At 36.6% G+C, this 23031-nt stretch overlaps 2 protein-coding genes across 3 annotated transcripts; one reads left to right on the forward strand and one right to left on the reverse strand.

Moving 5' to 3' along the window:
- The first annotated feature begins 10749 nt into the window (after positions 1–10749).
- Positions 10750–18083, forward strand: LOC121760126 (rab GTPase-activating protein 22-like). Of its 2 annotated transcripts, none has more exons than XM_042155739.1 (12): positions 10750–10932; positions 11181–11283; positions 11759–11854; positions 12703–12806; positions 14895–15091; positions 15345–15467; positions 15552–15640; positions 16382–16487; positions 17007–17104; positions 17238–17501; positions 17584–17667; positions 17753–18083. In XM_042155739.1, exons 2-12 carry the CDS (start codon positions 11188–11190, stop codon positions 17765–17767), a joined length of 1272 nt encoding a protein of 423 aa, XP_042011673.1. In that variant the 5' UTR covers positions 10750–10932; positions 11181–11187; the 3' UTR covers positions 17768–18083. The 2 variants fall into 2 exon arrangements, with proteins under 2 accessions (XP_042011673.1, XP_042011674.1); XM_042155740.1 differs by lacking the exon at positions 10750–10932 and adding an exon at positions 12366–12461 and having other exon boundaries at positions 11239–11283.
- Positions 18084–21782: 3699 nt separating this feature from the next.
- LOC121760450 lies at positions 21783–22917 on the reverse strand. The gene is made up of 3 exons (XM_042156111.1): positions 22545–22917; positions 22263–22487; positions 21783–22177 (listed from the first exon to the last, which is right to left on the reverse strand). Exons 1-3 carry the CDS (start codon positions 22915–22917, stop codon positions 21783–21785), a joined length of 993 nt encoding a protein of 330 aa, XP_042012045.1.
- Between the last annotated feature and the right edge of the window lie 114 nt (positions 22918–23031).

A 23031-nucleotide genomic window follows, 5' to 3' on the forward strand; every position in this document is an offset into this window, starting at 1 on the left:
AATATCCTACATAAAATTTTAAGGAAGACAATCTAAATATTTAAGATGATTTGATCTAATTTTTTTTCCAAGAAAACAGTAATCTAACCAAATCATACGTATTTAAGAAATTTATAATGTAGCCGGATGAGGGAATACCCAGAATATTAAAAAAATAGACTTCTTGATTATTCATATTTTGGTCAAATTATAGGTGCCGGTCATTTTAGTTTCGTAGATCCAATCATTCTCCACTTAGTATTATTTATTAACAAAGAGATAGAGGAAAAATTCTATTTTTGGTAATGCATGTTAATAGAATTCTATTTTAATGAAGGGCTTTAGATGTATTCCGACTCAGGGAGTGATGCGTAACCGTTATGCGTCTTTATTAATGAAACGCACAACTCTTATGCGTCTTCGGGTAATGACGCACAAAGCTTATGTGTCTTTGTGTAATGACGCACAAACATTTGTCGTTTTCTAATGACGCTCAACTCTTATGCGTTGTGCATGATCTCTGTTAGCACGATGGCCTACACAAGTATGTCGATTCTTCCACTTCCTAACTTCTCACATATCGTCATGCGACCTTCGTGTAACTGAAACCTCCCACTTACATTCCCTCGCCTTTTCAGCGTCGGTGGTTCATAACCAATACCCATATGAGGTAGTTGAACTACTCTACCACCTCAATACAAACTCACAAATACTTGCATGATTTCTGCATAAAAAACATTTAAAAAACAATAATTATGGACATTTTCCTACAAGCCGTAATTTAATAAATTTGGTAAAACTAACAAATGAAAGCAAAATAAACATGAATAATTATGAATGTAGCTAAATTGAAGAACAATTACCGGAACTTATGGAGAAAACGTTGGAAATAGATTGAAATCGCCGGAAATCGCCTACACCTGAGAGAGGAATTGAAAGTGTATTATGTGCACTGCTTCTGCCTTATGCGTTCTGTTAAAACCCGACCGAAAGACGCATGCGTCTTTAAAGATGCATAATGGTTGTGCGTCATTACGTAATGACGCATGATAGTTATGTGTTTTATTAATAAAGACGCATGATGGTTATGCGTCACTCCCTAAGTCGGAATAACACTAAACTCCTTTATTAAAATGGAATTCCTTTAGTGACGTAAAATAAAAATAGAAAAACCTCAAGAGATGGACCAAATGACTCATTATTTCGTTCCAATCAATTAAATGCGATAATGAATTAAAACCTCCCTTTGATATCTTGATTGGTATCCCCTTCAACGACTTCTTTTCCCTAAAAATATATACAAAGTACTACTCCCTTCGTTCCTTATTAATACAAACATTTCTTTTCGGCACGAAGTTTAAGAATAGTGTGTTAAGTGGATGGTGAATAAAGTAAGAGAGATGAAGAGAGAATAAGTAAAATGGAGAATTATTTTTTGCAAAAAATAAAAATGACTCGATTAACTTAGGACTTTCCAAAATAGAAAAATGACTCTATTAACATGGAACGGGGGAATACTTTATTCTCCCCACTTCATATATTAAATATCTATCGAGCTCGTCCGTGCCGCTGAGCAGGCGACGTGGCGCATTTCTATTTGCCAACGGAATATCCATTGGATTTTCTTTTTTCTTTTTTTAAATCGAAAATAATACCGAAAATAATACCAACAGTTAAAAAAAATATTTTCAAATTCCCAAAAATATAGCCGTTTTATTATTGTTTTTTTGATTTTTTTAATTTTTTTATAATTTTTTAAAATCTCAAAATCATCTATAAATACACACATATAAATATATATATATTAATTAATATCAAGTCGGCTATCTGATTTTTATTAATTACTCCCTCCGTCCCACTTTAGGAGTCTCGTTTTATGTTCGGCACGGGTTTTAAGAAATGTAAAAAAAAAGTGGATGAAAAGAGATAATGGAACGTGGGTCCTACTTTTATTCATTAGTTCTATATAAAATGTGAGTAAAAAATAATAGTGAAATGTGGGGCCTATTACATTTATGGAATATTTCAACCAAGACACCTAAAGCGATACACCTAAAAATGGTAAATCAAGACTGTTATGAGACAGAGGAGGGAGTAATTTCTTTTTCCAAAAATGGTCTAGTTTAGAATCCGTATTTTATATTCACGGAATACATTTCAGCTGAATAAGAAAACTTGATTCTAAATACCTCTTAGAATATCATCAAACTGAATTCTCTGCACATGTGTTATTTCAATAATAATACTAGCACCACTTAGATAATTGTTAATTATGGAGCCTAATTTTTCTCCTACCATGTTTAGGATTTGTTTCCTTAAAGTATTTTTTTTCCTTGTGATATATGTTTCCTAGTTTGACTAGAATTAGGGCTCTCTAGTTGCTTATAAATAGAGGTGCTCCCTCATTGTTAAATCATGCTGAAATTATATAGTGAAATCCCTGGCTTGGCATCGCCCCCAGACGTAGATACATATTGTATCGAACTGGGTAAATAATTTCTTGTGTTCATTCTCTTTCATATTCGTGATTGCATATGTTTATTTCCCAACAACTGGTATCAAGAGCCTAGGGTTTAAGAGGCAGAAATCACGATGGGGATCGACGAGAAAATTGCTGTAGAGAAGTTCGACGGATCTGATTTCGGATTTTGGAAGATGCAGATTGAGGATTACCTCTACGGTAAAGATCTCTAGAAGCCTTTAAAAACCAAACCCGAAAAGATGGAACAGGAGGAGTGGGAGCTGCTGGAGAGAAAAACGATGAGCGCGATTAGGCTATCATTGTCCAAGGATGTGGCTTATCACACGACTGCAGCAAAGTCGACAAACGAGATGATGAAGATCTTGGAGGACATGTATCAGAAACCATCAACGGCAAACAAGGTACATCTGATTAGACTATTGTTTAATTTTAGAATGCAAGAGGGAAAGCTGGTGCAACAACATCTCAACGAGTTCAACATGATTACTTCGCAACTGAACTCAGTTGATATAAAATTCGATGATGAAATTCGTGCCCTAATTTTGCTATCGTCTCTGCCTGAGAGTTGGGCTGGCACAGTGACAGCAGTTACTGCTGCAGAGACAAACTTAACAGTTGACAGAGTAAGAGATCTGATGATTGGTGAGGAAGTTCGCCGGAGAGAATCAGGATCTTCTACTTCGGGATCAGCACTGAATACAGAACAGAGAGGCAGATCGAAGGGAAGGCAAAATCGTTGAAGATCAAATTCCAGAGGAAGGAGCCAATCCAATAAGGATTTTGATAAAGTTAAATGCTGGAATTGTGATGAGTTTGGGCATTTTAGAAATCAGTGTGAGGCACCGAAGAAGTATAAGAATAAGGATCAAAAGAACAAGAAGACAGCAAACGCTACCATGTCTGATGACGATGGCGAGGCATTGGTCTTGAGTGTCAGTAGTCCAATGGAATCGTGGGTATTGGATTCTGGAGCATCGTTCCACTCCTGCAGCAATGTGGAGATAATGGAAGACTACATTTCTGGCGATTTTGGGAAGGTACATCTGGCTGATGACGAGCCCTTAGATATCGTGGGAAAGGGAAACGTGAAGGTAGTGACGTCCAATGGATCCGTGATAAAACTGAATGGAGTCAGACACATTCCTGGATTGCAGAGAAGTTTGATTTCGATTGGGCAGCTTGATGCAGAAGGGTACACCGTGACGTTTGGCTGCAACAATTGGAAGATTACCAAGGGAGCTATGATAGTAGCTCGAGGTAAGAATGAGGGTACGTTGTATACCACAACTAGCTCCAAAGATTGCATTGATATTGCAAGTGAGACAAATAATGCAGATTTGTGGCACTGTCGTCTTGGCCACATGAGCGAGAAAGGGATGAAGATAATGTGCTCAAGAGGTTTACTGCCTGGCCTGAAAACTGTTGAAGTTGGCCTGTGCGATGATTGCGTGTTTGGGAAACAGAAAAGGGTAAGTTTCTCAAGAGGAGGCAGAAAATTAAAGACACAGAAGTTGGAGATGGTCCACACTGATCTATGGGGACCAGCACCTGTGAAGTCCCTAGGAGGCTCTGAATATTATATGACTTTCATCGACGACTCTACCCGAAAGCTATGGGTTTATTTTCTGAAGAGTAAATCCGATGCGTTTGACGCTTTCAGGAAATGGAAAGCCCTTGTTGAAACTGAAACCGGGCTGAAGGTGAAGTGTCTAAGATCCGATAATGGAGGAGAATATGAACTTGCAAAGTTCAAGGAGTTTTGCGCCGAGAATAGAATCCGCATGGAGAAAACTGTGAAAGGAACTCCTCAGCAGAATGGAATCGCAGAGCGCATGAACAGAACGTTGAATGAGCGAGCAAGATGCATGAGGTTGAAAAGTGGATTGCCAAAGAGTTTTTGGGCAGATGCAGTTAACACAGCTGCATTCCTAATTAATAGAGGTCCATCAGTTCCCTTGGAGTTTCGGATACCCGATGAGGTTTGGACAGGAAAAGAGGTAAATCTATCTCTCCTACGCATCTTTGGTTGTGTTGCTTATGCTCATGTTAGTTCCGTTGAGAGAAGTAAATTGGATGCTAAATCTATTAAGTGTACGTTCATTGGTTATGGAGGCGATGAATTCGGTTATAGACTCTGGGATGAGAAGAACCGTAAGGTTATTCGCAGTAGAGATGTCATTTTCAATGAATAGGTATTGTACAAGAATAGATTGGAGGCGTCGAGTCCCAGCATTTCTGAGCCACAAGTGGTCGAGCTAGACATCTCAAACTCGAGTGGGAGCAAGGAGAGTCAGAATGCTGAAGAGGTGCTTGAAGAAGAACCAAGCACTCCACCACCGACTATTCCGCAGCCTAAATCGACTAGAGAGCGACGTGCACCTGATAGGTACTCACCCTCTAATTTCTATTTGTTACTTACTGATGGTGGTGAGCCCGAGTGTTATGCAGAGGCAGGAGAAGGCCCTGATAAACGAAGGTGGAAAATTGCCATGGATGACGAGTTTGCCTCTCTTCTCCTGAATGGCACATGGGAGCTTGTGGAACTTCCTAAAGGAAAAAAGGCATTGCATTGCACGTGGGTCTATCGAATCAAAGGTGAAGCTGATGGTAGCAAGCGCTACAAGGCTAGGCTGGTTGTCAAGGGATTTGAGCAACGATACGGTATTGATTATACAGATGTGTTCACTCCTGTTGTGAAACTAACTACTATTCGTTTAGTGTTGATTATGGTAGTTGTAGAAAATCTATTGTTACATCAGATGGATGTAAAGACGGCATTCCTTCATGGTGATTTGGAGGATGAGTTGTACATGACACAGCCTGAAGGATTCGTAGTAAAAGGAATGGAAAATCTTGTGTGCAAGTTGAAGAAGAGCTTGTATGGTTTAAAGCAAGCTCCAAAGCAGTGGTACAAGAAGTTTGATGGATTCATGATGGAGATTGGCTATAAAAGATGCTACGCTGACCATTGTTGTTACTACCAGAGGTTTGACAAGAGCTATCTTATCCTGTTATTATATGTTGATGATATGTTGATCGCAGGAGGTGATCAAAAGGAGATGGATAAGTTGAAAAGGCAATTGTCTGAACGATTCTCCATGAAAGATCTTGGAGAGGCTAATCAAATTTGGGGCATGAGAATCGAGCGTGACAAGGCGGCAGGAAAATTGTATCTTTCGCAAGCTGCTTACATTGGTAAGGTTTTGGAAAGATTCAACATGGATAATTCGAAGCCAGTAAGTGTGCCTTTAGGCAGTCACTTTAAGCTGTCGAAGAAGGAGTCGCCGAGTACAAAAGAAGAACGTGCTGAAATGAAGAAAATTCCTTATGCTTCAACAATTGGCATTATTATATATGCAATGGTGTGTACGAGGCCTGATATTGAACAAGCAGTGGGAGTAGTGAGCCGGTGATCCGGGCAAACAACATTGGGAAGCAGTTAAATGGATCCTTCGATACTTGAGAGGTACTACAGAAAGTGTCTTATGTTTCAATGGCAAGAATGCCGAGCTGGCAGGTTATGTGGATGTAGACTTGGCGTCCAATGATCTTGATGAGTTGCAGAAGACCGTTGCGTTGTCTACTACGGAGGCTGAATATGTAGCTGCGACAGAGGCAAACAAGGAGATGGTGTGGTTGCAGAGTTTCTTAGATGAACTTGGTAAGGAGAACAAGAGTTGCATAGTCTACAGTGATAGCCAGAGTGCTATTTTCTTGGCGAAGAATCCAGCGTTTCATTCTAGGACAAAGCATGTGGAGTCGAAGTACCATTACATCCGACACCTAGTGGAGATGAAAATCCTGCAACTTGTGAAGATACTTGGAAGTGAGAATCCTGCAGACATGTTTACTAAGATGGTGACCTTAGAGAAATTGAAGCTATGCATAGCTTCAATTGGCCTTGGAACTTGAAGAGAAGGTTAGGCGATGCTAAGCGGATGAAGGGATGAGATCACGAAGAAATGGTTGTTTAGGAGTGGTTAGTCTCCAAGTGGGAGATTGTTAATTATGGAGCCTAATTTATCTCCTACCATGTTTAGGATTTGTTTCCTTGAAGTATTTTTTCCTTGTGATATATGTTTCCTAGTTTGACTAAAATTAGGGCTCTCTAGTTGCTTATAAATAGAGGTGCTTCCTCATTGTTAAATCATGCTGTAGTGAAATCCCTGGCTTGGCATCGCCCCCAGACGTAGATACACATTGTATCGAAATGGGTAAACAATTTTTTGTGTTCATATTCGTGATTGCTTGTGTTTATTTCCCAACAATAATAATGATCACTATCCAATCTTTGTAAAATTGTGGTCACCCTGTATTTGTAAAATTTTATATAGCTTTTATTTTTACAAATGAAGAGATAAAAATCATAATTAATTATAATGGACTTCTCTTAAATAATTTATTTTTCAAATATTAACTAGAAAATAAATTAGTCAGTAATACTGCTAACATTGACGAGGCAATAAAAAATATTAAAACGATCCACCTTCTTGTCTAGTATCTGAGGGTTCGCTTCCCAGAAGCCTGTCTCGATTATGTTGCAATGTCTTCATATTTCAAGGTATGTAACTTGTAAAACACATGCACACATAGTTAAAGGGAGACGAAGGGGAAACTGATTAATGACCTGTACTCATCACTGACGCCATAAGCAAAAACGACATCCCTAAACTCTTCCTGTACAGCAACCGTGCATGCATTCATTAGATTGAGAGCTCGTGCATCATTTGGCTTCTCAAACTCATGATCGTCAGAAAAGCTACAATGATATCCAAACAAAGAAGAGCTACTGAGTGCTATTGTCTTATGACAGGGGAGCCATCAGCAATTTCCACTTCAGCCCACCATTTTCAATAGATAAATACACAATACAAACAAATTGAAAAATAACAAAAATTCAAGTTTACCCAACCCTCAATGTGGCTGGCTTGTGTTTCCTTTTTTAGTCTTTCCACTTAATCAGCTGCCAAAGACCTGCCAAAAGAATAATAAATTTCAATTTTCTACATAGTTCAATGACAGCACTGCAACACAAACAGGTGCCATTTGACTTACATTCATCTTGCCGCCATAAAAGATATGCTTGAAGAAGCTCACAGCAAAAACTGAAGGGGCATATTTCAACTCCTTGTGAGGAAAAAGAGCCCTCCACTTGGTAACATAAGTGGATGCAAAGAAAGACACAATAAGAGAGAGTATCTTGCTGCAAATTAAGTTTACTTTTAGTCAGCAATCATCATCCTGATCATCTTGTATCATACTACTTCAAAACTCATTTGCATAATAAATAAAACTTCAAAGTTTTTTATTCTGAGTTGGAAATAACTTGTGGAAACTGCTTCAAAACAGCATTGGCACACTCATTCATTAAATCTAATGCTTGCTCATCATTTGGTTTCTCAAACTTATGCAATTGAGAAAACCTACATGAATAAAGGATCTTAAACAACTTTGTCTACAAACTATGCTTCAGATTAAGAACATACCTGCACAAATCACGGGCATGGTGTAGCGCTGCATGATCATATCCTCAACCTCAAATGACTTCACATATTAATTATTTATAGAGTTTGTGATGCTTAGGTTAGGGATCCATGGGCTTGGATTGGACTTCTTAACTAATTAAATTATAGTAATCCATAATTTAATAAGGCCAAAGAATAATAATGTATATGCATGAATTTAATTTTAATAGTCTGAAACTGCCGATGGAATTTAAAATTTTTATCAAAAGTTTTTACTCCAAATAAATTTAAATTAGTTAATGTTTGCATTGTTAATGCACAATAATAATGATAATTAATTTTTTAACTCCATTAAACATATTGTATAATATAATACTATGAATTTAATATTTAACATATAACTCCGATGGGATTTTAATATTTTAACAAAAGTTATTATACAAATTCAATTTAATTACAATAGAACTACATTGTTTAATAATGTATTCCACGTCATACATTCTAGACGTCCATGTCATTCTCAATTTTTCCAAAATCAAATTCACGAGACAATTCAGAAAATCGTTAAAATTATGATTTAATAGGTCATTTTCGAAAGTTACGGAATAGACAAGAATTCGACCAAACTAAGTGGTCTTTTAAACTAAGGTAGTGCACCGCACGGGTGTAATGCATTCAAGTAAATTTTTAGAAAACTCCACTTTTATTAGATATAGATATAGATAAAATGTGAGTGAAGTTAGGTTAGTAGAATGTGAGGCTTATTAAATTTTGTTGTGTGAGAATTCAATATTGATCTATCATGTTTAATTTTGATCTTTGCTGAAGAATTTGCATGTAATGTTACTTTTTATGTGATCTCGCTTAGGGGTATGTTTGGTTGGTGTGTTAGTCTACCTAACTGGGCCATATATATAGATATATGGTGTTTGGTTCGTCAATTTTAGTTTCTATATGGCCCGAATTTTTGAACAAGACCCGGCGAAAAATGCCCATTTCTTGAGATTACCCAACCTTTCCATCTCACTACATTTTGCGTTTCTTGAGGCAGTGAGTAAAGACCTCAATGAGTGTAAATTTTTCCCAAATAATCCCAAGGTTGCCCATTTTCCCTTCAATTCACAAGAAAAGTGTATGGATAAAAATGACATTTCTCTTTTTCACTTTGTTATTTCTAATGAACCAAACAACAAATACTATCACTCAAGAAATTAAAACTATCGAACCAAACATGAAGTGGAGTTATGCTAACCTATTTATTTTATCAATTTATGCTAACCACATTTGATCTAGAAATGCTAACAAATGAACCAAACACACCCGACCAAAGATTTCCATGGTCTGTTTAAGACTATATTTACTTACCACTCAACTGTTACAAACATATTATTCTAGGGTTCAGTATATGTTTTACAAGATTGTTTAATGTTTATAAATGAAAATTGATAAAAAATGTTGATGAAGTATAAGTCTTACTTTTATAATAAACTATAAATATACTAATAATTTAGTGAATTTGAATAGCAAAAACAATAAATTTTTAAATCCGAAATGCATAAATGTTTCATAGAAACTGAGTTATAAGAATACGCCAACTGTATCAAACTTTTGGACACGACGATTAAGAAATTGTATTGTATCGATTAAATAAAAATAAAATAGAATAGGAAAGGGGAAAAATAGAAGAGATAAAAAAAGTAAAGTAAGTGATGAAATAAAGTAAGAGTGTTTAGCCCTTTTGTTTTTTTTTATCAAAAAAAAAAGAAATGACTCAACTTTACAACCAATAAATGAATACGACTCAGCTTAGTTGGACAGAGGGAGTACAACTGTAGATTTTTTGGTTACCGATTTCCAATGTGTATCCTCCATAGTACTAGAATTTTAATTGTTTTCTTCTGCAATAATACGACATGTTATGAATTTTTGCTAGTTAGCCGGACTTTTGCAAGTTCTGCTACTAGCGTTTTGTGTACGGTTTTTTTTTCCGTTTTCAAATACTTCACGGAACTAGTGGATTTCTATTACTCAACATCTCAACAAATAGAAGTATTCTCTACGTCTCTCTATAATAGAGGTATTTCTTTTAAGAACGTAATTTAAGAAATTGTGTTAAAAATAAATTAAGTAAATGATGAATAAAGTAGAAAATGAAATAGATAGATAAATGAAGAGAAAATAAAATAAGAGAGAGTAATAAGTTTGCTTTTTGCAAAAAAAAAAAAGAGAAATGACTCAGTTACAGTGGGACAACCCAAAAAGGAATATGACGTTGCTACAAAGGGACAAAGAGAGTATTAGATAACGAAAATTAGTACTCCACCCATCCCACAAGAATATGTACTTTTTCCTTTTTAGTCCGTCCCATAAGAATATGCACTTTCTAAATTTGGAAACTAGATTTGCATAATTTTGAACAGAAATCAAAATTGCTAGTTAAAGATAAATCTTAAAAATAAGAAGATAATTTAAAAGATACTAGTACTCCCTCCATGCATCATTATAGTCGCATTTTAACTTTGCACGAGATTTAAGAAAGTGTCTAACTTTGTGAAGAAAAATAAGAAAATGAGTTAGTAAAATGTGGACCACATATTGGTTTTATAATAGAATTTATAATAGAATACGAGAGTAATGATTTTAAATGGTGTACACTTAAAAATGAGACATTTTTTTTTCTAGATTCATGTATTTGGAATTTAGATTATGAGAATTAACTCGGGACGTCCGATTTCAATTTTCAGAGTATTGAAATAGTAGTATGACTTCAAATTTGAAAAGATGGTTAAATTTTACGGTAACAGAATTATATAACCAGCTACTTCTTTCAAAAATCATCATTACGAGCCTACTACTAAATCAAATCAACCATTATTCTATTCTGCATCTTTCTCATCCAACCCTAATCGCAATTTTTCAGCATTAATTGTAAAATTCGCCTGAAATTCAACCAAGCTTCTATGAGCATCGACGTCGCCGAGATTTATTACTCGTATTAATAACAAGGTATGATACCTGACATTTATGCGCTTGTTTAATTTATGGATGAGTTTTTCCCTGTTTATATGGTTCATAATTGTTAATGTATTGAAACTATTGCTGCAAATTAAATAAATAGGGCTTCGTTGATTTATTGCATTCATCATGTTGGTGATGAATCTTAATTTATAGTCTCTTGTAAGTACATTTGGAAGATATATGGATGTTTATGTTAAAAAGTTTCTGTTTAAGCAACGGTTTTAATTCTCATTTAGGAACACAATGTTTTTCAAGTCGTCCTCTGAGGAGTTGGGTTCATATTATCCTGTGAGAGCTGAGTGTGCAGGTGATGTTCCCAAGACCCGGTTTAAAGCGAGGGTATGTACATATTTCTTGATCAAATTTTAATTTTAATGTGTTGTTAGATAGTTGACCTGTGTGTTTATTGATGGAAGATGTTTAAGCTATCTAAATGAATTTTTCATCTACTTCACTGAAGTAAAAGCCATGGAAGATAGATAAATGTTCTTGAACTTAACATTTGCATATTGGATTGAGTCGGAGTCTTGGAGAGCTTAGGACATAACGTTGATGTGCTAATTCAAGCCTGGGTTATCAATGTGGATGTGTTGTACTCGAATCGTGACTAATGTCCCAATAAGTGTGTTTATGGGGAACGATGGGCATTGGATTGTCGAACTATTAATTCATGGCTGTCTTTGTTGGACAGGGAAGTCCATTGAAATAATACTTGCTTTCCCGTGCTTCTATTGCATATGATAATTTTACTTTCTTTCACTAGAAGTCTACTGTATATTTTGAAATACAGTTACTTACGTAGGCGTATTGACAGGTTGGTAAAACTTTAAGCCCAAGAAGATGGAATGCGGCGTTTACCGTGGATGGCCATTTGGATATAGCTGCCATTCTTAGAAGAATCCAAAGAGGGGTTAGTATGCATTTCTTAATTGAAGTTTTCATGGGATTCTGTGTTCATGGGTCCAACCAGCTATTGTCCTCAAAATGCACCATTTTAATCGTTTTCTAATGTGCTTCATGTTTTCTATATTGGGAAAACATCGTTAGTTTGAATCTTAAATTATCTCACAAGAAAATCCTGTTTGTTTCGCTGGGATAGACCGATGGGGTCGACAATGGCACAATGGTGTAATTATAAAATTATAATCATCACTTTCTATAGGTTTTCAGTAATTTCAGTCTTCACCAGTGAAAAAATCGAGCTTCAACACCAAGAATTTATTGATCCTATCACTCTAAAATGGTAATATAAATGTAATCCATTCCATTGAGTGCCTGAACATTATGCACAACATAGCTTTCCAATAAAGCTACTTAAATAATTGGAAAACTGTAGTGTTATAATTATGGTGGAAGAAGAAGAGATTTATCCTTGTATAATACTTAGATTTATCCTTGTATAATACTTGTTTCACTTACAGTTGTATCTTAGCCTGGAGACATTTGCTTAATGGCAATTGGGGCAAGCTTACAGTTAAAAGCTCTACTGAAACCACCTTATGTCCAGCCTTGTGCAAGTAATATTTTTTACTGTTGATGAATATTTTCCATGCAAATTGGAATTACTCCTTAAGGAAAGACATTCCGGGAAATATATCAAATTAGACAGAAAATGATTATCTGCTTACATTTAGTTTTTAGTAGAATTGGTACAGTGTACAATGAAATGTTTTAACTAGCTTATGAGTTCTATCAGTAAAATTAAACGACTGAAATATTGATAAAATTCTATATTTCTTATTTTGACTATTTTATTAGGGGATTCATCCTACCATTAAAGGGGTAGTCTGGGAGTTCTTGTTAGGTTGCTTTGATCCCAACAGTACATTTGATGAAAGAAATGATATCAGGCGACAAAGAAGGTATGGATGTAGTCTCATTTCTATAGCTTTGTGTAATATTATTAGAATAGCATTATAGCAGTACCTTCTTTTTGGCCTGGACAAAATAAAATGATATTAGGAAATCCTGCTCTCCTACTCTTACAGAGTGTGGGGAAATAAAGACATAGTTTGCTATAGTTTTGTTTGTTAATCTACGTTATTCTACTGTGATATGTCAATTAGGATAAATTATCCTTTTTTAATTCAAGAAGGATATCACACCATTTCAAAATTTTCTTCCCTTGCATACGGCAACAAGGGTTAAGTTCTGCCTGAATCCTGTCCACTCAATTCGGTTCTAAATTTTATATGGCTGCCTTTTGATGGCTTTTTCTTGTTTGGGACAAAAATTAGAAATCGAGGTTCCCAATAGGAGAACCTTTTATTTATTTATTTATTTATTTATTTACAACTCTATCAATGGCGCATTCCTCAAATTCGTATTCAATGGACCACAACATTCTAAATGTGTAACTTAAACACACATTCCGTAAATGCATTGCATAGAACGCACATTTCAGAAATGTGTTCTGTCCGAAAATGGAGAAGTTTGCTTATTATGATTAGTAGGTTACGCATTTTCCGAAATGCATGTACCACGTTACGCATTTACGGATTGTGTTACGCATTTGAGGAATGCTCCATTGCCAAAGTTGTACTAAGAAAAGGTTCCCGATAAATTCTAATTTCGTCCCGAACAAGAAAAATGCCCCTTTTGATATGTTAATCATGCCCCCAAATTAAAATGATCTCAGATTTGTCGATAAGAGGTGTGCACTATAGATGTGAATTTGTTCAGCAGCAGAAATCAACCTCCTTGTGTTTTAAGCGGGGAACAAATCTTGTTGGTATTTTCTCAGCATGTAATATCCATTGACATTTAATAGATTTATCCTTGGATTGAATTTTATCTTCTTTGAGAAAAAACAAAAAAAATATTGACCATCCAGCTAATAAATATTACTACCATTTATTCAAATATATAGAACCTAGACTTGTGTCCAGACTTGGCTGACGTCCTATGCAGAGACATTTCTATGAGTCCAACTTATTACTTCTTTAAACTTCGAATTATGTTGACACAGATACACAAGGATATGAAATTATGATAAGGGGACTTGCCTGTGCATATCGTACAATACTTGTGAAAATCATATTGCTCAACAGATATATCAACTTATGGCTAAATGGAAGAAAATGGCACTTCTTGATTTCCGTTTAGTTCAAGATGAAATATTTCAAAGGACTCTGAGAAATCCTAACCACTAAGACAAGCAAAACCACCAAAAAGAAAAACAAAGACAAACCCAAAAATATATTATAACTGAACGGAAAATACGATACAATATAATGACTTCGAAAAGGCCACATGTCAAAGAGGGCAACACACAGCAAACGCTGGCAGGACACTTTGATTAAGAAACACAAATCTATTTTATAGATTCTACTAAAGACTCCAATGTGAAATAAAACTCTAACTAAAGGCTTCAAACATAAAACTTGAAAGATGATCTAAACATACTTAGAGATAAACTTGAAAAATCTGCTGGAAAAGGACAGGATGATGTGTATCAGGGTGTAACCTAAGGAGATGCTTTCGAAAATGAATAGTCAGAGCACATAACTGACCAACAATTTTGCGTCAATATATCAACTCCGGTATAGTGATTCTTTAGAGTGGAGTTGGTGTCCCTCTACTTTTCAATAAAATGATGCTCTATTTTGTCTAGATTCTATTACATGGCTAAATTATTATGTTTCTTCATACTTTCTTCTGTTGATGATGATACCTCGGTCATTGGTTGATGATTTTTTATGCGATACTGAAGTTACAACTTAGGTTATTTGCCTCAACTTCGAAAATTGCCTTTCAACACCAGACATGATCTCAATTCCTACTGTGATAAGCTAAAGGTCCAGTACACAATCTGCTAAGATAATATCTTTACTTGATTGCCAACTTGGTGGGCTGCATTTGTTGAATATTATGTACTATATGATATGGATACTTATAGCTATAATATCAGTGCACTGTGTATTTGATTATATTGATATATACATATTCAGGGGACAGTATGATGCACTGAAAGCTGTATGTCAAATGATGGTACCTACTGTTGGCAGTGGAAAGTTCATCACAACGCCTGTAGTTACTGATGATGGCCAACCAGTACCAGATCTTCAAAACAATACTTATGCCATTACAAATTCTGGTCAATTAGACCAAATGGAGATTCAATGGATGCTAAGCCTATCTCAAATTGGTTCGTGCTCAGCCATGACTTGATTTTCATCTTGATTTCTAAAAGTAAATATTTGTCAACAATAATTGTTTCTACCTATCTCTCCTAATGTTTGTTCAGTCTGATATCCTGTGTTCCTCTTGGTGTGGTGCTGATGCTTGTGTTCACTCATGCAAGTGTCATTTGTAAAATTATAGTTTTATCTGACATTCGGCCTGCATTTCGAAGTTGTACAGTATATTGCTGGTTCATAGAGCTAACATAACCAATCTAGGTTTGGATGTCGTACGAACTGATCGCACGCTTGTATTCTATGAGAATGAAGCTAATCAGGCAAAGCTTTGGGATATTCTAGCTGTCTATGCTTGGATGGACAAAGATATTGGGTATGTTCAAGGTAAGTACTTGGGCTGTACCGAGGTGTGATATCTATTAGTGAAAGATCTTTCCTGTTCTTATTTATTATACTCCATTTGAGCAGGAATGAATGATATATGCTCTCCCATGGTTATTCTTATCGAACATGAAGCAGATGCCTTCTGGTGCTTTGAGCGAGCAATGCGTAGGCTAGTAAGATTCCTTTATCCACTGAAAAATTTGCATCATATAATGCATAAGACAATTTTGTTTTGACACGAGACGATTTTGTTACTTTGGAAGCAAGTAAAAACAGCAAATTATTAAAAGAGTGCTTAAGATCCCTTTAGTCAACAATCTCGTAGTGCCTCTTTCTTCCTCTTGTCCAGCAAGTGAAAGATATATAGCCATTTCATATTTCCAAATTTCCAATTTAAACTTCCTTATATGGGTGAATTAAATAGTTCAATGAAATTTCCATTTATCCGCGGTCTTGCATATCCAGCAATCCATTTTCTAATTCTTCTCATTCCCTCTCAAAGGAAAATGATCCCACAAAGGAAAGAATTGTATAGTATGAAATAACATAAAAACAGAGTGATTTGCAAAAAGCAAAGTTACAGGCTTTCTATTCCATTACAATTCTTCCTTTTTTACAGAAATCAATGACCTTTTTTTTCAGAAAGGTTTATTATGTTTAATTGTATGGCCTCCCACTAGTTTCTTGCAGGATATGATTGCAACTGTCCTTGACGTGTCTCAGACTCTCAGTAGACTTATTCTATTTTGTTAAAAACATATAATCATTGCACCTTGGTCCCCTGTATCCAACTGTGAGAGTGACGTGCTAGTAATTATCAAGTCGGCTTGTTTCTATTTTTGTCTGAAATAGAGATATATAATGTTTTTTATCTTGTCTTGCATTGGTAATTCATTCTCCATTTCTTTTTGAAGAGGGAAAACTTCAGGTGTACGTCGAGTGCTATGGGCGTTCAATCTCAACTGGGAACCCTTTCACAAATTGTTAATACTATTGACCCAAAACTCCATCGGCACCTTGGTATGGCTATTTTTCTCTGTAGAATTTCCATTTTTCATTAATTAATTTAAGACAATACATATTAAATCTTCATTTGGAGAGTTATTGAAATCTGCCATAAATTCTTAGAAGGTCCGCGTTTAGTTTGTATGGGAACTTTTGCGTCATGAGGCGATGCTTTCAGCTACATATAATGAACATTGGTGCACTGACTACTGAGAACTATGCACCCCAGTTCAAGATGTATCAATGCAAATTCCAGATCATTTAAGGCTTCTGCAGTGATTCCAACATATTGCCTTTCTTCTGTATGTAAACTGGCACATTCGATAGAATCCTATCGTACCCAACAAAAAGAACACTGAAAGGTGTTAAACGAATAAGCTAACATCTGGTTCCTGCACGCGAAAGAAACATGAGAAAAGCTAATCTTACATATTGGTGTGATAGCCCATGCTACCCCCCCCTGCTGTATAATATATGTGTATGTATGCATGTTTCATCTTTGTGTGACTGAAGGCCACATCTCCATTTTGATAGAGGAGCTGGATGGCGGGGAATATTTATTTGCTATTCGTATGCTGATGGTTCTGTTTCGAAGAGAGTTTTCGTTTGTGGATGCAATGTATCTTTGGGAGGTACAAACTCCTATCATCCATTCAAACGATTCACTAAACTTTACCTTTTTCACTGGACACATTTAACAGGAATTTGTGCCAAAGATATTTTGTAAATATCTATGTTACTTAACTGGAAATTTGGTGGATGTAGGTCATGTGGGCGATGGAGTACAATCCAAATATCTTTACATTATATGAGGAATCAAGGGATGCATCTTCTTCCCGTAGTCAAGGTGAAGGTAAAGTGAAGCATAAGAAGATGCTCAAGCAGTACGGGAAATTTGAGAGAAAAAATTTAGAAACTGGATGGACAGACCAGAGAGGTGCTCTCGCTGTGTTCCTTGTTGCTAGTGTACTTCAGAAGAAGAATAAGAGACTCTTACGAGAGGCTCAAGGCATGGATGATGTCGTTCAGGTACTTCTTCTTTCCTGCATACACAGATGCATGTTCAACCTAGTGCAGGTTATTTCTCACTATATTCGAAACATATCTCTAGATCTTGGGCGAAATCACTGGAAATTTGGACGCGAAAAAGGCATTAAAAGAGGCATTGAGCGTGCATAAGAAGTATTTAAGCAAGGCAAGCTTTATCCTATATTCATCCTCACTTATGCACTGATCCATCCATTTTTTTTCCGATTCTGACTGCTTCCTATTCGATGCAGTCGAAGAAGTCGTGACGTGGCCTCGTCTATTGTGAGTACATTTTGTTCATGGCTTCCCTACATTTCATTGAGCTTTTTTTTGGTACATAAAATTTTGATCTCAAGTCATCGTATCACTCCAATTCTATTTTATTGTTTTTCATATTTGAAGAACTGCCTGATCCTAATTGTCTATAGAAATATAAATCTCGTTGTATCGAACTTGTGATGATGATAGTAATGAAAGTGAGCATAATCATTATTACAATCAATAATGCCACCTAAAATTTTGTCATTCAAGAAACTGATAATTTTGATTTTTGAATGATACAAATGGAGTTTCTATTTGTCATAGAGTAAAGTATATTTTGTTCCTTCTACATAAGAACATTCTTTTATTTTATCCCCAAACTATATGTTCACATGTTTGGGTCATCATGTACAATAATTCATGCCATTTTTTGTCATTCTTGGACGAAGTTGTTAAAAATGAAATGGTCAACACTAAAAAGATGAATTTATTCATATGTCAAGGACTAAAAACACCAAAAGATCCAAAGAAGCAACGGTGCAATCGCTACAATTATGATCTAAGATGGACTAAGAACATTTAACGCTAAGAGCATCCACAACCGTGCTCTTGCCAACAAGCACGGTTGTGAGCCCGGCCCCACTTTTTCTTTCTGCTCTTAGGCAAGAGCACAACACGCACATCCGTGCTCTTCCGCAAGGACGAGCATAAGGGCCCCACCATTCCATTATTCAATTTAAATAAAAACATTTTCACAAAATTAAAATTCATTAAAAATAACCGAAATAATATTACAAATTACAAAAAAATTAAAAAATACCTATAAATTAAAAATTACATAATTAAACTCTTAAAAATTAAAAATTACATAATTTAAATCCTAAAAATTAAAAATTACATAATTAAATTCATAAAATTAAAAAAACCCACTACTCGTGGCCGAATTTCGCCAAAATGGATGATGAATGTGTGTATTTATATATGATTTTGGGATTAAATGTTTTTTAAAAAAATTCAAAAAATGGTAATAAAATCTGTATATTTTTGGGAATCCAAAAAATGTATATTTTTTAATTTTTGGTATTATTTAAAAAAAAATGACAACGACCAATAGAAACGCGCTACGTCGCCCTGCTCGTTGGCACGGAGAGCACGTCCTTGCCAGCGGCAAGAGCGCAGTGGCGGAGAAGCGTGTACGGAGTGTTGCCACCGTTGTGGATGCTCTAAGAATCAAGCCTAAAAATAATACTTGTGAGACCAGCGTCGTTGGTGGTCTTGCTGCTCGCGTCGTTGCCTATCGAGCGAGACCAAGTCCGAAGTTGCAAGCTCCGCATTGGCACAGATGTGATGTTGCTTAACAACTGGCCGATGGAGGACAAAGACGAAGGCGACAATAGGATCGTCGACAAACGGATTAGGAAATGCTATCAAAGTATTGTGAAAGTATTCTAGTTGAATCAACGCTGTCGTCGTCGTCGTTGACGTCAATGCCAGTTATAGAAATTATCTCCATCACCTTATATGTGCATTTCCTAGACCTCGTCGGTGGCGGCGAGGAAGATCTAGTTCTATTTGAGGTGTCGCCTCCAGAATTATATTTTAGAAAAATAAATTGCAAATGTCATACTCAAGTGTTCGTTTTCTGATCAAATTATTATGTTAAATGTTCTTGTTTTATCTCGAATAAAAACTGTTGCAATTGTATTGTTGATTTGTTTGAAAATTTGATGTTTTTTTTGTTTAGAACGCTAGGCGTTTTCGGTAATCAACATATGAGTGAAGTAATCCATTTAGCAATGACCGTTAATTTTGAATAGCTCCATTCGAAAAGGACTAAAATGATCCGACCCATATTATACTAGCTCTATTCGAAAAGGACTATAATGATCCAACCCATACTACACAAGATTGAGATATTATTACGTGACGTAATCACATTTTATATTTTTTATAAGGTTTTGTTCATTTATGGGAATAATTGTTTAAATGTGTGCATTTATTCAAATTTTTTTGGAATTTAAAACATTAATTATAGTGTAATTCAACATCAATTATCATCAAGAATGAGATGTTAATGATATATAGTATTATATATGTATGATATTAGTATGTTGTCTACATCATATTCTTAGTGAATATATAGTTGTTCTCACAACTAGAAGATATTATATACATAATGGACATAATAGATACTTTGGAGAGTATTGGTGTAACCAATTATTAAATTATTTTTAATAGTGCAGGATGTAATAATCCTTTGATATGAAGTCATTACACTTTTTGTTTTATTGATTGATGTGCTTTGAGTCCTTGACCATATACTATGCTTTGCCTCCCAAAGAAAAAGAATATTAAAAGACAAACTTGTGTTGAGTACAATATAAAACAAATGGAAGTGGTAGTTTAGCCAAGAATATAATTCATTTCTCGAGTAAAATTTCAAAACAACACTTAATATTATGTATATTATTTGACCATTAAGTTGGCCAACACAAAGAGATATTTAATTAAAGTAATTTAATATGATTGCATGAGTCATCGAATAAAGATGAGATAAAATGATTAAACTATTTGAATAGTTAACTGAAAATCTTAGGCTTAATTGAGTGGTTCATGAATGAATGGATATTACTATAACCTTTATGTAAATGCATGTGTTATCCATTCACATAAACAACGTTCATATATCGAGCTACGCTGTCAACGCAGTCTACGGGTTTTGTGCAAACTTCAGTTATATCGTCGTCAATAATGGAGGCCTAAAGAGTCACACATTGAAGTGTGATATTGATTCGTTCAATAAAGTTAGAGCTGTGTACTACATTGAAGTGTGACGTTAACCCCAACCCACCTTGCTCGCACTTTGGAGATACCATATGGATTCTGGCATCGTCATATCCGCATGGGGGCACTACAAGCGCCGGTTTACTTCCTCACCGGGGAGACGGCCTCGGTGTTTTCACTGAGGCATAACGAATCGAAGATCTGGGTGAAAAAGGGGTGGAAACAGTTCAGGCGTACGCAGGGGCTTGTAATCTGGGATCGTTGTCATTTAAAACTGGTGAATCCCGATGAGGTCACCTTTTACGTGCTTGTGGAGAAGGCGTAATGTGCGGCTGCGAGGTCGTGTATCTTTGCGTGTGTGTCGTAGGTTGGGAGCTTGTTTTGATTGTTATTTTAATCGCTTTGGTAGATTGGATTGAAGACTGATTTTGCTTGTAACATGGGTCCATACATCATGTTACTTTTTCCTGGGTTTTAACTTTAACCATCTTCAATCGATGTTTATGGCATACTGCAATGGTGTTACAAAATATGTGTGGTCTAGCAATTAATGTTTATTTATTAAAACCGAACCTCCATTAACCAGGAGCATTGTCTTCAAACAAACAACACACAAACAACGCAAACATCACACTAGTTTGCCGACTAGAAATCAATAAGGACTAGCAGTACAGTCAAGAAACCAAGTATACTAATCGGCGGTACTACGACGCCCCAATCGTTACGTCCACAACATGTTTGGCACCTAGCGTCGTGGTAGTTAGAAGCAGTGGAATTAGTGTCGTGGTAAAGGACATGGCGGCTCATATGTGTGGACTGTCCAGCCGCAGCCACGTCTTCGACTGTAGGTTCTTCGTCGACCCATTAGAACAATCCATAGTGATCCCCATTGACTGGGCATTTGTAGTAGTACCTACCCGCATGCCTGGCTGATTTACCGGCACGCCGCAACTCCATTCTGTCGTTACCACAGCTGCATAACGGTGGGTACCCTCCATGATCCATGGTGTGTTTTGGTGTTAGCTGCAATCAATTATTCATCAAATTTGACATACACAGGGACGAAACAAACACCATCACTTTTGACATACACAAACATTGTAGCATGAAGTGGAAAAAGTCGGTCATAAAGTCAACATCAAAGCCAAAGTCATTTTGAAAAAAGACGCCTCAATGACGCTGTCTATGTTGCCACATTGCGTTTGCTAAATCATCTCGAAATTGCGTCCATTCTGCTTACGGTTCCACGTGGTCGACAAAATCAGCTCCGTCCACATCGTGAATGTTGGTGGTGTATTCTACGTTCGACTCAATCTGGGCTTCTATAGGGTCAACAGACATCTCCCGCCGTATGAAATTATGCAACAGAAAGCACGCCATAGTCAACCGTATCTGAGTTTTGATAGGGTAATATGATGCACAACGCAGGATGCCCCAGCGCATCTTCAACACCGCAAACGCGCGCTCGATTATATTCCTCGCTTTAGTGTGTCTCATGTTGGACAATTCTTTTGGATTCTGCGGTGCCGCATTACCAGGACCCCACTCTTTCAGGTGGTATCGGACTCCTTTGTAGGGCGTCAAGAAGCCGTTACTGTTTGCATAACCGTTGTCGCATAAGTAATAGCATCCTGAGAAAAGCCGACGTTGTAATTAAATACCAATGATACAGGGCTAGTCTGTGAACGTGTACTAATGACATGCCTAAATACCAACCTTGCGGGACCCTTAGCCCTCCTTGTTGTGTCACGGCATCACGCAACACCCGGGAATCCCCTGCCGAACCCTCCCACCCTGGGAGGACGAACACAAATTGCATGTCTCTATCACAAACCGGCAATGTATTTGTTGCAATCTGCCCTTTTCGCATTCGATACCGTGGCTTGTCTGTACTGCTCACCAATACGTTAATGTGTGTACCGTCAAGCGCCCCCAGACACCCTGCCATATGAAGGCAAACAAATCTCATTAAATTGGAAATGGGACTGTTTTGCATACCATTCAGTAAGATGAACTCAGTCACTAAGCACACCTTGAACCATTTCCACCCGTTGTCCAGACACCCAACAGGAACCGCCTCAGGTTTAGACAACAATATATCATGTAAACTCAGTACAGCCCCCAACACTTTGTTCACGTAATGGAAAACCGTCGATCCAGATCTCCAAAACTGGAACTTGACCACCCGATTCTTTTGGTGATGCGCCAACACAAGCACGGACATTCCAACTTGTTCTTCTACACCAACGCACTTTCCAGTTACCACACCAGTTCGACTTGATAGAACACGACTAAGGCGGCCGAAAGTGTTACGGTCCATTCGTAGGTTAGCCACACAATCGTAGTCAGTGACATTAACCAGCCGATCCATATGCTTCACTTGCATAGGAAGCTTGTTAAGTACACTATACCGCCGAGCGTTATCAAGAATTACATGGTGCCTCCTGCGACTTTTACACCTCAAATATCGGTGGACTAATGTTAT

The sequence above is a fragment of the Salvia splendens genome, chromosome 13 (genome assembly GCF_004379255.2).
Source record: "Salvia splendens isolate huo1 chromosome 13, SspV2, whole genome shotgun sequence".
NCBI classification, from domain to species: domain Eukaryota; kingdom Viridiplantae; phylum Streptophyta; class Magnoliopsida; order Lamiales; family Lamiaceae; genus Salvia; species Salvia splendens.